Source organism: Primulina huaijiensis, chromosome 1, assembly GCF_012295235.1.
Source record: "Primulina huaijiensis isolate GDHJ02 chromosome 1, ASM1229523v2, whole genome shotgun sequence".
NCBI lineage: Eukaryota > Viridiplantae > Streptophyta > Magnoliopsida > Lamiales > Gesneriaceae > Primulina > Primulina huaijiensis.
In genome coordinates, this window is record NC_133306.1 from 26649228 (window position 1) to 26661284 (window position 12057).

Here is a 12057-nt window from a genome sequence, read left to right on the forward strand (position 1 = left end):
TGAATTTGCAATAATAAAATTCAGTTTTTTTAAGTAAACATTGGAAATAATTATTAGTAAATAAAAAAGAATATTTAAGTAAACAAAAATAAAAAAAAATAGAGTTAATTGGCCGGATGTTTAACCAGAATGAGATAAAAGGATGACAATGAACTAAATGAAAAGATCATGGATGATATAACACTGCTTTCAAACATCGGGAAATGAAATGAATTTTACCCGCGTGCTGCTGCAAGAAAATACCTCTCAATCATAAACTGTGAACTCTAAAAACAGATCAAGAATTTAACTGAGAAAAAGGAATGGCAAAAGATCAAGACTTTCCAGTACCTTAACATGCCAACCGCTACGGATAATTAAAAAATGTTATAAGAAAACAACCCAAAATCACAAACGTTGGTTTAAAATTTCAAAGCACGAGAAATTTAAAACCCCACTTCCGTAACTTCTACTTTTAAACAATGGCATTGGCAGCACTGGCAATACGAGGCCACAGGTCAGCACACTCCTTTCCAATCGGACCAGTGATAGCAGACCCTGCAAAAGGAGAATAAGTTTATAGAAGAAAGTTTTACCGGCTATTCAGCAATGCGTATAAACTAGGAATGCATGGCTCAGTCAAGGCTATATACTTCATATCAATTTTGATCTACTCCAAGTTGAGTTTGGATTTAACGTCTCGGGCCCAACTACTTTCTCAAGTGATCTTTTTTTTAAAATTTTCAGTTTCAAAAGCTTATCTAGGTACAAATTACCCGTAAATATAACATGTTTAGTACTTGATTCTATCAGAATTAAAGGACATTTGAATAAAATGTGAAGCTCGAGTTATTTAAAAATTTCTTGAATCCTTCAATATAGTCACAAACATGATGTTTATGTGTAGCACAAGATCAACTATTATCATATGGCGTACACAACAGGAAGAACTATTTATTACCTTTCATTTCGCCTTTGGGATTGACAATGACACCTGCATTATCTGCATTTTCAGAGAAAGTCATGTTAGCAAAAACACATAATAAGCACTATCAATCCTTGCAAAATCAATCTGTTCTCGCACACAGATCAATAAAAAATAGATTCAAAGCACAGACAATAAGCACAGCACAATACATCTGCAATTACAACAGAAGAAAGCACACGCTGAAGCACCAAGCTAACTAAGAACAACGAGCATGTGCAGTTGATAGCAAAATAATACACACTTCCAAAAAAGGAATGCTTTATATGCCAATTATTATGACAAACCTACTACGGGTCATTAGAACATCTATCTAACAGTAAATGCTCAACATCGACCAGAAACCAAAGAACATCGAACTGAAAGTATCCTAGGAAGAAAGGAAATGAATAGACCTGAGCAAGGAATTTCATGGGAAAGTGAGATGTTCCAAGTTAAGAGTAGTAAAATTTATGAGAGATTTCCCATCTACATCTGCCACAAGAATGGCAAGTAACATTATCTACATTACAACTTAATGGTTTTCATTTGCGATAAAACAGCAACATCAAGAAAATGGCATCAGAAAAATCATGTCCGTAGGTAATTATATAAACAGAAAATGGGTTCACATATTTCCAATTACATGAATATCAACAGATGCTGTTTAAAAGGAAAAAAATCGCTTATACCCATATTGTATCCATACAAGCTATCCAAACGAGCTTCTTCCAAGAATAACCAATAACCAATAACAAAGCCGCAAACAAACGAATTACGAATCAAAGGTAACTCGAACCTTCAAAGTACATGAAGACGCCATCCTTTCGGCGCCACGGCTTGCGTTGGCGAACAATGACAGCAGGCATCACCTTCTTCCGAAGATCCGGCTTACCCTTCTTGACCGTAGCCATAACCATATCACCGACGCACGCAGAGGGTAGCCTGTTGAGGCGACCCTTAATCCCCTTCACGGAAATGATGTACAGATTCTTAGCCCCAGTGTTGTCGGCGCAGTTCACCGTCGCCGCCACGGGCAGACCAAGTGACATCCTGAACTTGTTACCCGCCGACCCTCCGCGTCCTGCGGCACACAGAAACTGGACATTACACTAAATCCACGATAAAATCGAATACTATAGAGAGAGAAAAAAGATTCACTGCAGCTCTAGATCGGTAGAATAGTACCTCGCTTCGACATTTTGCCTGCTTTCGCCCCTCTTCGCGGAGGAGAAAAGGAAACAAGAGCCGAACAGCAGCGAATTACGCTGCTATGGTTTTATAGAGGAGTATTTTATTGTCTAGGGTATTGGAGTTGCAGACTCGTGGGTTGACGGTTAAATGGGCTTAGAAACATTGGGCCCATTATAATATGTATTATTCATGTTGATATTTGGTCTTGATTCATTTCATGTAGCCCATTAAACATACCCATGTGACGAGCTTCTTGCGCCCGTCGTCATTTAATTGATTATTAAAATTGATAAATTAATTAAAATAATAAATAGAGTAAAATCCGAACTCTGACTTCCATTTTTGTCCCTCACGAAATACAGATAAATTTGTAAAATAACTTTGATAACACCTCTTCACAGAGCAGAGAAAAGAAGAATTTGCCGACATTATTATTTAGTCACTGAGAGGGTTTTTCGATTAAGCAATTTCTTGGCACATTAAGTTACATTCGAAACTCTTAAAAATCGATATATAAATAAAATTTAACATTTTACAAAATCTCCAAAGATATTTATACAAATTAAGAGCAATTTTGAAATATGAAAATATTTTTAATAATACAAATATCAATTTATAACTTTAAATCATCAACAAAAAAAACAGAAACAGCAAAAAAAAAACATGTCAATATTGCTTTTAGTTTTTTTGTTAAAAATTACAAAAGTTGAAGCGGAAGTAAACATTCACAAATAGCTCAAATCAACTTCCATCCGACTAGATACAAAAAGTGCTTCCTGAGATCTCTTCTAAACACTTCGTAAATACCTATTGATGATTGTTCAGTGAATTAGTATTGCTATTTCAGATCATATGAAGAATTTATATCAAGGGAGAATATTATTTGTATGCATATTGTTCACTCTAACCAGCAGTAACATGAATTATTATTCATATATAGGCAGAAGTGGATTCTCCTGTGCATTTTGAAAAACAAAAAACAAAAAAATGCTTCAATACTTTATTCAAATTAGATTTAAATGTGATGATATGCTATATTTTCACAATTTGTCGTATGTTTTGTCACTCGCACATTATTTGACATTAATATTTTTTAAAATATTTGATTTAGATAATTACTGTGTACTAAATTTCATATTTTGCGGAAGCATGTAAAAGTATTCGTTAAATAAACAGTTAATAAATATTTCTAAAAGTTAATGAAATAAATACATGTCAAAGGCACTCCAAATTTATCCATTTATATGTCAAATCTACACATTTAAAAATAGTAATTTTTTTTTTCTTATTGCAGTGTTTATTTTATCCAATGATATCTAACATGATTTAATATATAGTATTATTTTATTGAAACAAAAATAAAAATTCCATTAGCTAGGTATGAAGAGAAAACAACCTCTANGTGATCAGGGTATGATTATTAATATTAATATTAAAATTAAAATAATAAATAGAAAGTAAAATCCGAGCCCTAATTTTCCATTTTGTCCCTCTTTCACACTAAACACTTGTTCACGAAAACAGAAGGATTTACCTCACGAAAGTTTGGTGATTCGGGGACTGCTTCAATCGCGATTTCAGGTTGTTTTAGTCTGCTTTATGGAATCACTTCTTTATTCATATCTGTTGCTTTTTATTTCGGGATTATTATTTAGTCACTGAGAGGGTTCTCCGATTAAGCCTTTTTGGAAAGTCGTATTGGGTTTTCTATTGGAATTGGGGACCTTTTCATAGCTTGCTATGCTGGACAGCCATATTATACACTTGATGTTTGAATATTACATGTTTATCGTATGAAAACTACCGAATTTCATTGGATTCTGCTTGTTGATAGCGATTTGTATGCTTCCATGGAAATATCAGCATTCAGTATTTAGGCTAGAATAACTTAATATATTTCGTGGTATGTAGGATTGATGTGGACTCAGAGCATGGTGTTGTGAACTTGTTTCTAGCTATTTACTTTTGCACCATGTTCTTATTTCTGCTATTACCAACACAATACTATCAGAACTATGTTGGTGCTAAGTCATAGTTTCTATATTTTTCCTGACTGTTTTTTTTTCCTGGATGTTTATCTACTTCTTGGTAGGCTAGTTGTTTTTATTATGGGGGACGGCGAGTTTGTGGTGGCACAGACATCTGCTGTCGCTGGTTATTCTTCTACAGATAACCATGATCCAAGTGAAACCACTTCTGCACCTGATACTGATGGTTCCACTGTTCAAATTACTGAAAACATGAATGTTCCAGACAATCTACCTTATACGGAAGACAAACTTGATTCGTCCATCCCTCCAAATGAAGCTAATTTAGTGGCTCATGGTTCCGATTTGGATGTTGGTAATGAAAAAGCTACAGCTTATAATAGTTTTGAGCAGGAAGTCATTAAGTTAATGACCGTTGACGCTAATTAACTTTTTTTTGTCTTGCAAATTCTTTTCTGGACTCAACTCAAGCTGCTGGCTATGTTTCTTCTATTAATGGTCTTCATGGAGCAGAAGAGGCGGCAAAAGTTTATGTCATGGAAAATGGGATTAACTCAACTGCTGGTATTGGATCTGCTTTGTTGCATCAACCTCTAGGTGGTTATGGTATCTATTCTTTGTCGATGTTGTCTTTTAATTTTGATCGATTAACTCACACGAGGTTTTGGCTGCTGGTTGTTGGCACTAAGGAAGTAGTATATGGTTTCCCTCACTATTTCTCACCTTCGCCGAAATTTAAATCACAGCTTCGAAAGACACCATAACTTATCAGGTCGTGCATTACGTGTCCTTTGTAACTTGAAACAACATTGGAAGTTAGTAAATGTGAATTCTACTTAGATACCAATGATTGCATTAAGGATTAGCATTGATAAATTGGAAATATCACTTTCTGTTGCAAATTATAGTAGAATGAAATGATTGAACTGCATCAGTTATTGAACTTATACTGTACTAGTATCCTAAAAGAGAAAAAATAATATTGTGATTATTATCTATTATGTATTCGTTATCTTTACTGAATTTTTTTGTTGCCTCGTATAGGTTATGACATTTTTTTGGTCACTTCACAATACAGCGTGAAGGTGACTTTGTGATTGAAAAAGTAATATGCATTTTCTTAACATAAACCCTATGATAATCAAAACTGATGTTGATTGTTTGTTACAATTTCCACATGATTTTGGAACTTTGGTGATTCTTTTCAATTAATGCATGTGGAACAATCATGTTTACTTATGATAATGTACTTTATGATTTTCAAACTATTTCCTTGTAATTCACAGCGTTAGCGCCAAGAATGCCATAGTATTAAAAAAATTCATTGTTTTTCTTTCTAATGAACTTGTTGCTTATGATGTTAAAGAATTTATGCCAGGTCTAAGTGCAGAAGAAGAAAGATCGTGGAGCATTGTGACGGCTAATTCCTTGGACTTCAATGCTTGGACTTCCCTAATAGAAGAGACAGAGAGAATATCAGAGGTATGACTGATGGGCTAGAGTTTATGTTTTCTCGATGCTCGTTTTTTCCCTTACCTTAGCTATTTATTTGAATAAGAATCGAACTGACAAAATTTCTCTATGAATATGATATTTGTCTTTTATATGACTGCCTCTCAATAATACTCGAGGGGCTCCTTTTTTATGCTTTTTTTCTACTTTTCCAGCTATTTTAAGACAATCGAACTTGTCCATGACTTAATTTAATTTCTAGGGAGAGATTTTGAAGATTCAAAAAGTTTATGATGCCTTTTTAGCGGAATTTCCACTCTGCTATGGTTATTGGAAGAAGTATGCTGATCATGAGGCACGTCTAAGCTCAATGGACAAAGTTGCAGAGGTTTATGAACGAGCTGTTCAAAGCGTAACCTACTCTGTTGACATGTGGTTGCATTATTGTGTATTTGCAATTGGCACTTATGGAGATCCTGATGCTATCAGAAGGTAATTTCCAGGAATCAGTTTACTCGCGTTGAGCATAAGTGGTTATCCATGATTCCTTGATGTTTTGTTGTTGAAGTGACTATATATTGCTTTCTAACGTGGTTTCAGTTGTACACAACAGCCATTATTGAAGTGTAAGATTTAAAGGTTTGTTGAAAATGCCCTTTGGATAAACAACTACTTGTGTTAACCCTTGACTCGGAGGCTACTTTTAAGTGCTATCCGATTTTTTTCCTTTTACTTGTGACATGACCTCATCACCCCTTCAGCTATACTTCTCATTAGGGCTCAGCCGTAGTCATTTTTTTCTCCGTGAATTTTTGCTGTTTTTGTCCATGGCACATGAGGTGCATCGATATACAATTGCTGCCAGGAAGATGGTCCCCATTAAGGCTAAGATGGCCTTCATGACTTCTCCCTTGAGTCTTGACGAGCTGTGTAAGATTCTTTTGAGGAAGGTAAATGCGGTGTCATTTATCCTTAGTTCAGAATTGTCAAGTGCTCTTTGAATGAATTATCACCCCCGCAACACCATTCCTCTTAGACACTTATGTGGCCAATCATGGATTAACCTGCATCTTTATGGAATAACACAACTCCTTTGTTTTCTGTTGGTGTTCCAGGTTATTTGAAAGAGCTTTAGAATATGTTGGAAGTGATTATTTATGCTTTCCTCTTTGGGACAAATTCATTGAGTACGAAATTTCTCAACAAGATTGGCCTCGAGTTGCCACATTATACACACGGGTGTTGGAAATTCCAAATCAGCAGCTGGATCGCTATTTTGAAGGGTATTATTTTAAATTTCTGGTCTTGCTTTCTTCTCTAAACTCATATTTCTTAAACATAATCAGTCTTGACTATGTTATCACTTGTTCATTTTACTTTTGAGTTTTGACTGTGTAACATGATACCCTGTCTATGGTTAAAATGTGAGATTTGAAGCAGTATTTGTTATATGCAATGATATTTGGTGGATTAAGGAGTATGGCAGGATGTTGGGAAAGAGGGTGATTGTGCCGGTTAATTTATGGGGTGGTGTAATTTCGTTAAGAGGTGAGGTGTAACTTTGTTGGCTCGGTTTATTATTTTGATCTGTGTTCTAAGTTCCTTTCATTGGGTCATTCTGGCCCCTGTAAACATCTTTTCTACCGAGCCTTATCAGTGGCCCATTCTTTATATCTACCAAGATTGAGAAGAATGGCAAGTGGTTGTTGTGAATCATATTTTGAAGTCATTTTTTTGGAAAATATTCGTACCTGTGTTCCATTTCAGCCGACGGCATTCCATTTAATTTTATCTGAAAACAGATTGTTTCTTTGTCAAATAGTTTTGCTGGTGATGACACATTTTCCGAACGAATGTTTTGCTTTATTACAATCATGCCAATAATTTTAGCTTGTGATATTACAGTTTTAAAGAGTTGGTTGCCAATAGGCCTCTGTCAGAGTTGAGAACAGCCGAGGAAGCTGCTGCCACAGCTTCTACGAATTCAGAAACTCGTGGTCAGGAAAACGAGGGAGAGGTGCCCGCTGGTGCTTCAGAACAGTCTTTTAAGCCTCTTAACACAAGCTTAAAAGATGCCGAGGAGTTGGAGAAGTACATTGCCATTAGGGAAGAGATATATAAGAGGGCTAAGGAGTTTGATTCTAAAATCATTGGTTTCGAAACTGCAATTAGGAGGCCCTACTTTCATGTACGGCCCCTAAATGTTGCGGAGCTTGAAAATTGGCATAACTATCTTGATTTTGTCGAAGGCGGAGATGATTTCAATAAGGTATCCAAGTTTGGCTTTTTCAGAATTTTTTGCTTGCATGTAGCTTGAGTTGCCCTTATTATAAATTGACTTACAGTGAAGTAATATCTGCCGTTTCGTGTGCTTTATTGGATAATTTGTTGGAGAAGCATCTCATTAATTGGATGTTGAACTTGATCTAAAGCATGAGCCTTCCTTTGCTATCTGTAAGGCTTAGTACTTCAAACTGCGAGTCAAAATTCTGGATTCATGATACATTGTACGACAATATATTTGTGTTAAAATTCTATGTTATGCATGCAGGTGTGTTCTTATCTTCTTAACCATCTATCTGTCAGGCAAAGAGGGTCCCTCTTTCGTATTTGAGGGCCTCCCACTCCAAGGACTCAATATTACTCAGTGCATTTCTCTATAGTACTTGTTTATTATTTTCGTTTACGTGACGTTGAATTTGAATAAGTTGATTTCCAATTTTATTCGTGTGTTCAGATTTTCAAGCTATATGAAAGATGTCTTATAGCATGTGCCAATTATCCTGGATACTGGATACGGTATGTTTTGTGCATGGAAGCTATTGGCAGCATGGAGCTTTCTGATAATGCCCTTGCTCGTGCTACTCAGGTGTTCGTGAAGGTATGCAGTTTAATTACAGCATATTCATACTTTCTTTATATCCGGCTCCATGCTATCAACATTACTTGTGCTTCAAATTGTAAGATATGATGGTGAATCTCTAAGAATGTTCAAATGGTGAATTGGTATTTCATGTCTCGAGCAGCCAGTTGCTTGGAAGAATGATTCCTTCTCTCGTTTTTTGCTTAAATTATGTTTTGCCTGTAGCAGAGGCAACCGGAGATCCATCTTTTTGCTGCGCGATTTAGAGAAAAACATGGTGACATATCTGGAGCTCGAGCTGCGTATCAACTTGTGCACACTGGGATTTCACCTGGGCTTCTAGAAGCAATAATTAAGCATGCTAACATGGAGCACCGCCTTGTAAGATTGTGTGACTATTATTTATTTATTTATTTTTATCTGAAGCTATATTTGTTATTTGTAACTATTTCGCAGGGAAACCTAGAAGATGCTTGTTCCTTGTATGAACAGGCAATTGCAATCGAAAAAGGAAAGGAACACTCGCAGACTTTACCTTTGTTATTTGCTCAGTACTCACGGTTTATGTTCCTGGTATGTTATATATTTTTTAATTGTTTTCTGCTAGACAGCTAGTTTTTTAAGAATAAACTTGGATTCTGATCTGCTTTAAGTTATGCCGGTTCTTGTGTTTGAGGAATCAGTTTTTGGGATTTTTGGATGTGTACTAGTTTCTTTTATTGGTTGCTAAAATTGGGTTGGTTGCTAAAATTGGGAAAATGGTGTTTCTCTAAGTAACACAGTTTGAGTTTTGACTCTGCTGTTTTTATGACAATCTGAAGTATCCTCTGGTTGGGCCTGTTGTTTGTGAATTTGATTGTTGTTAAAGTGGTAAACGACAAATTACGTATTTATTGGTCTTGGTCTTGTAAAGTGACTCCTCAAATGCATTTGAATTTTTTGGAAGGTTTGTGGCAAAGTGGATAAGGCTAGGGAAATTCTTGATCAAGGGTTGGAGATTGCACAATTGTCAAAGCCCCTTCTGGAGGTTCTCCCTTTTTCTGGCTTTCGTTCATTTTGCTACTCCATTATTTCTTCCCTTATTGCCTTTTCTCTCCAAATTGATCAAATAACTGCATGTAATTGTACATATATAAGAAACCTGTTTATTCCAGTTTGGAATTCTCATCTTCTTTCAATGTCGAAATATTGCAGGCAATGATCCACTTGGAATCAATCCAGACACTTCCGAAGCGAGTCGATTACTTGGATTCCTTGGTTGATAAATTCATAGTGCAGAGTCCCACCAACCCTAGTGTTGCAAGTGTTGGGGAAAGAGAGGAGCTGTCAAGCATTTTCTTGGAGGTAATAAATAATGGGGACATTACTTAAAAACCTGATAAAAATATTTCCATATTCAAACAACTCAATTTATCAAATTTTGTCAATCATTTTCCAAATTGCCCCTAACTGAATTTAAAAACAAGAATATAACAAAAATATGTTTTTAACTGTATATTTATTAATATAATACACATAATATAAATTTTTATGAAACTAAATTATACAACTAACAATGTTTGAGTTATATGAAAAAAGTAATCAAATAAAAGTTGGATCTATCCAACAATTTTCTCATGAAAACTGTAAGTTAGATTTATCTATTAAAAATCAATGTATATGTAATAATATATTAATAGTGGATAGAAGTAGGGTTGATAGTTTATTGTCAAATAATTATAGGATATTTAGAGAAAAATTAGTTAAGATTTGGCAATTGGGCTTTTTTATATTAAAAAATATATATATAAATGAGTTTTTAAGGAGAGTCAGAAAACTTTTATTGCTATGGTTTTTTGGATGGAATTTTTTTTGGGGGTTTTAGGTAATTTTCCTTAAATTATATATTTGAATTACTTGCATATTGATAATGAAGAATTTGATGAGAAATGCAGCAGAATGCTGGCTGGAGTTTGCCCTTTTACTCAATTATGTTCATTATTTGTACCATGCCCCGACCTCTATATTTTCATGTATGATGTTGATGACTTTGGTGATACGAATACTTTTCCCATTATGCTGACGCAGAAAGGGCTTAGCTTATGTGTGAACATTACTTTTTGCAGTTCTTGGATCTTTTTGGAGATGCACAATCCATAAAGAAGGCTGATGATCGACATGCAAAACTGTTTTTGCCCCATAAGAGCGTAGCTGAGTCGAAGAAGCGCTATGCAGAGGATTATTTATTCTCAGACAAAACTAAAATAGCCAAATCACTTATTTCACCATCTTCAGTGGTGGGAGCTTATACCAGCACACCGAATCAGTGGGCAACAGGTTATGGTGTACATCCTCAGGCTTGGCCTCAAGCCTCGCAAGCTCAGGCACAACAGTGGACTCCTGGCTATCCACAACAGGTTTCTCGATCATGGAAATTTGTCGCTGGAAATTTTTTTACTAAAACTTATCATTTTCCATGACAATCATTGCAGTTTGCGTTTACTACAATTTTGTGGTCTTCTTTTCTTGAGCAACATCAAAGTTTTGAGAAGCATGTCAAAGAACCTACTAATACCTGTTTTGGTTTTCTAGGGTGGTGCTTATGGAACTAGTTACACGCATCCACAAATACCTACATCCCAAAGTGCTGCATATGGAACATATCCTCCAACTTATCCAACACAGGTAGTGAAAAGTTGGGGTCTTCTTCTGTCATTTGTATCCTATTTCTCTGTTATGGATTCTCTGATGAACAGTATTTGGAAAAATAATCACATCTCTGCATAGAAAGAGATTCCCGTTCCTCTATTGGCCTTTTATACACCTTACACCACCAACTTTTCCAGTGCTTTTCACATAATTTTATTCAGTCACATTCGTTTTCTGGAAATGACAAACTCCAATCTATTAATTGCTGCAGACATATGCACAGACGGCAACTGCAACATTGCCTGCAGCCCAACAGCCGGCTGCGGGTCCTCCCACATATTACGGCACTTACTATTGAGGACGAAGGGCGAAAGTTTTGCTCTGTTTCTTATTCGAGCTCTACGCCTTTTGTTAGATGTAGTACCTTGAGTTTTCTGTTTGCACGCTGAACAATATAGTTGGTGTCGTGAAACTGTTGCTGGTGCTAAGGATAGATCGCTTGCAAAGATGAATATGAGCAATGAGTTAAATTCATGATTTAATGAAGTCATGTTTGTGATTTCAAATTTGTATTTTTGTCGTGTGATTTAATGCTCTTGATGAATGTCCTTTCCTTTTTAGATGTTGAGATGCAGAGCCAATTTTCGAGGATTGGCAGTTCATTTTTAGATTTCAAAAGATATATTTCCATCATAATTTGTGTATATTTAGTGATTATATACACGGACACGCATAGTTATTTTAAAAATTGATAAATCATTTTATCATTTTTGTCTTGTATTTTCCAAAAATATTTCCATCTCATTGAGATGCAATAATTTTAGTTTTGCATTTCATCATTTCAAAGATGAGTACAATTTTATGTTATATTCTAAATTATTTAATTAAAACTTCAAATGATATTTACCTGTTGATTTAGCGGGTTGGCTTCGGTTTTTGACAGAAGCGGAATCAGGATTTCATACAAGGGTCTAAACTGAAGTTAGATC

At 35.4% G+C, this 12057-nt stretch overlaps 2 protein-coding genes across 10 annotated transcripts; one reads left to right on the forward strand and one right to left on the reverse strand.

The window, feature by feature from the left end:
* Positions 1–227: 227 nt before the first annotated feature.
* On the reverse strand, positions 228–2284 carry LOC140990533 (large ribosomal subunit protein uL14). 2 transcript variants are annotated; one of them, XM_073460260.1, is made up of 4 exons: positions 2132–2283; positions 1743–2027; positions 941–982; positions 228–537 (listed from the first exon to the last, which is right to left on the reverse strand). In XM_073460260.1, exons 1-4 carry the CDS (start codon positions 2142–2144, stop codon positions 455–457), a joined length of 423 nt encoding a protein of 140 aa, XP_073316361.1. In that variant the 5' UTR covers positions 2145–2283; the 3' UTR covers positions 228–454. The 2 variants fall into 2 exon arrangements, with proteins under 2 accessions (XP_073316361.1, XP_073316369.1); XM_073460268.1 differs by lacking the exons at positions 228–537; positions 941–982 and adding an exon at positions 1359–1438 and having other exon boundaries at positions 2132–2284.
* A 1312-nt stretch (positions 2285–3596) lies between these two features.
* Positions 3597–11642, forward strand: LOC140990543 (pre-mRNA-processing factor 39-1-like). 8 transcript variants are annotated; one of them, XM_073460278.1, is made up of 15 exons: positions 3597–3718; positions 4230–4480; positions 4597–4731; positions 5492–5607; positions 5840–6069; positions 6693–6860; positions 7483–7846; positions 8315–8458; positions 8669–8821; positions 8897–9013; positions 9387–9467; positions 9635–9784; positions 10546–10836; positions 11012–11107; positions 11340–11642. In XM_073460278.1, exons 2-15 carry the CDS (start codon positions 4246–4248, stop codon positions 11424–11426), a joined length of 2367 nt encoding a protein of 788 aa, XP_073316379.1. In that variant the 5' UTR covers positions 3597–3718; positions 4230–4245; the 3' UTR covers positions 11427–11642. The 8 variants fall into 8 exon arrangements, with proteins under 8 accessions (XP_073316379.1, XP_073316395.1, XP_073316406.1 ...); XM_073460294.1 differs by having other exon boundaries at positions 11012–11104; XM_073460305.1 differs by having other exon boundaries at positions 5504–5607.
* Positions 11643–12057: the final 415 nt, after the last annotated feature.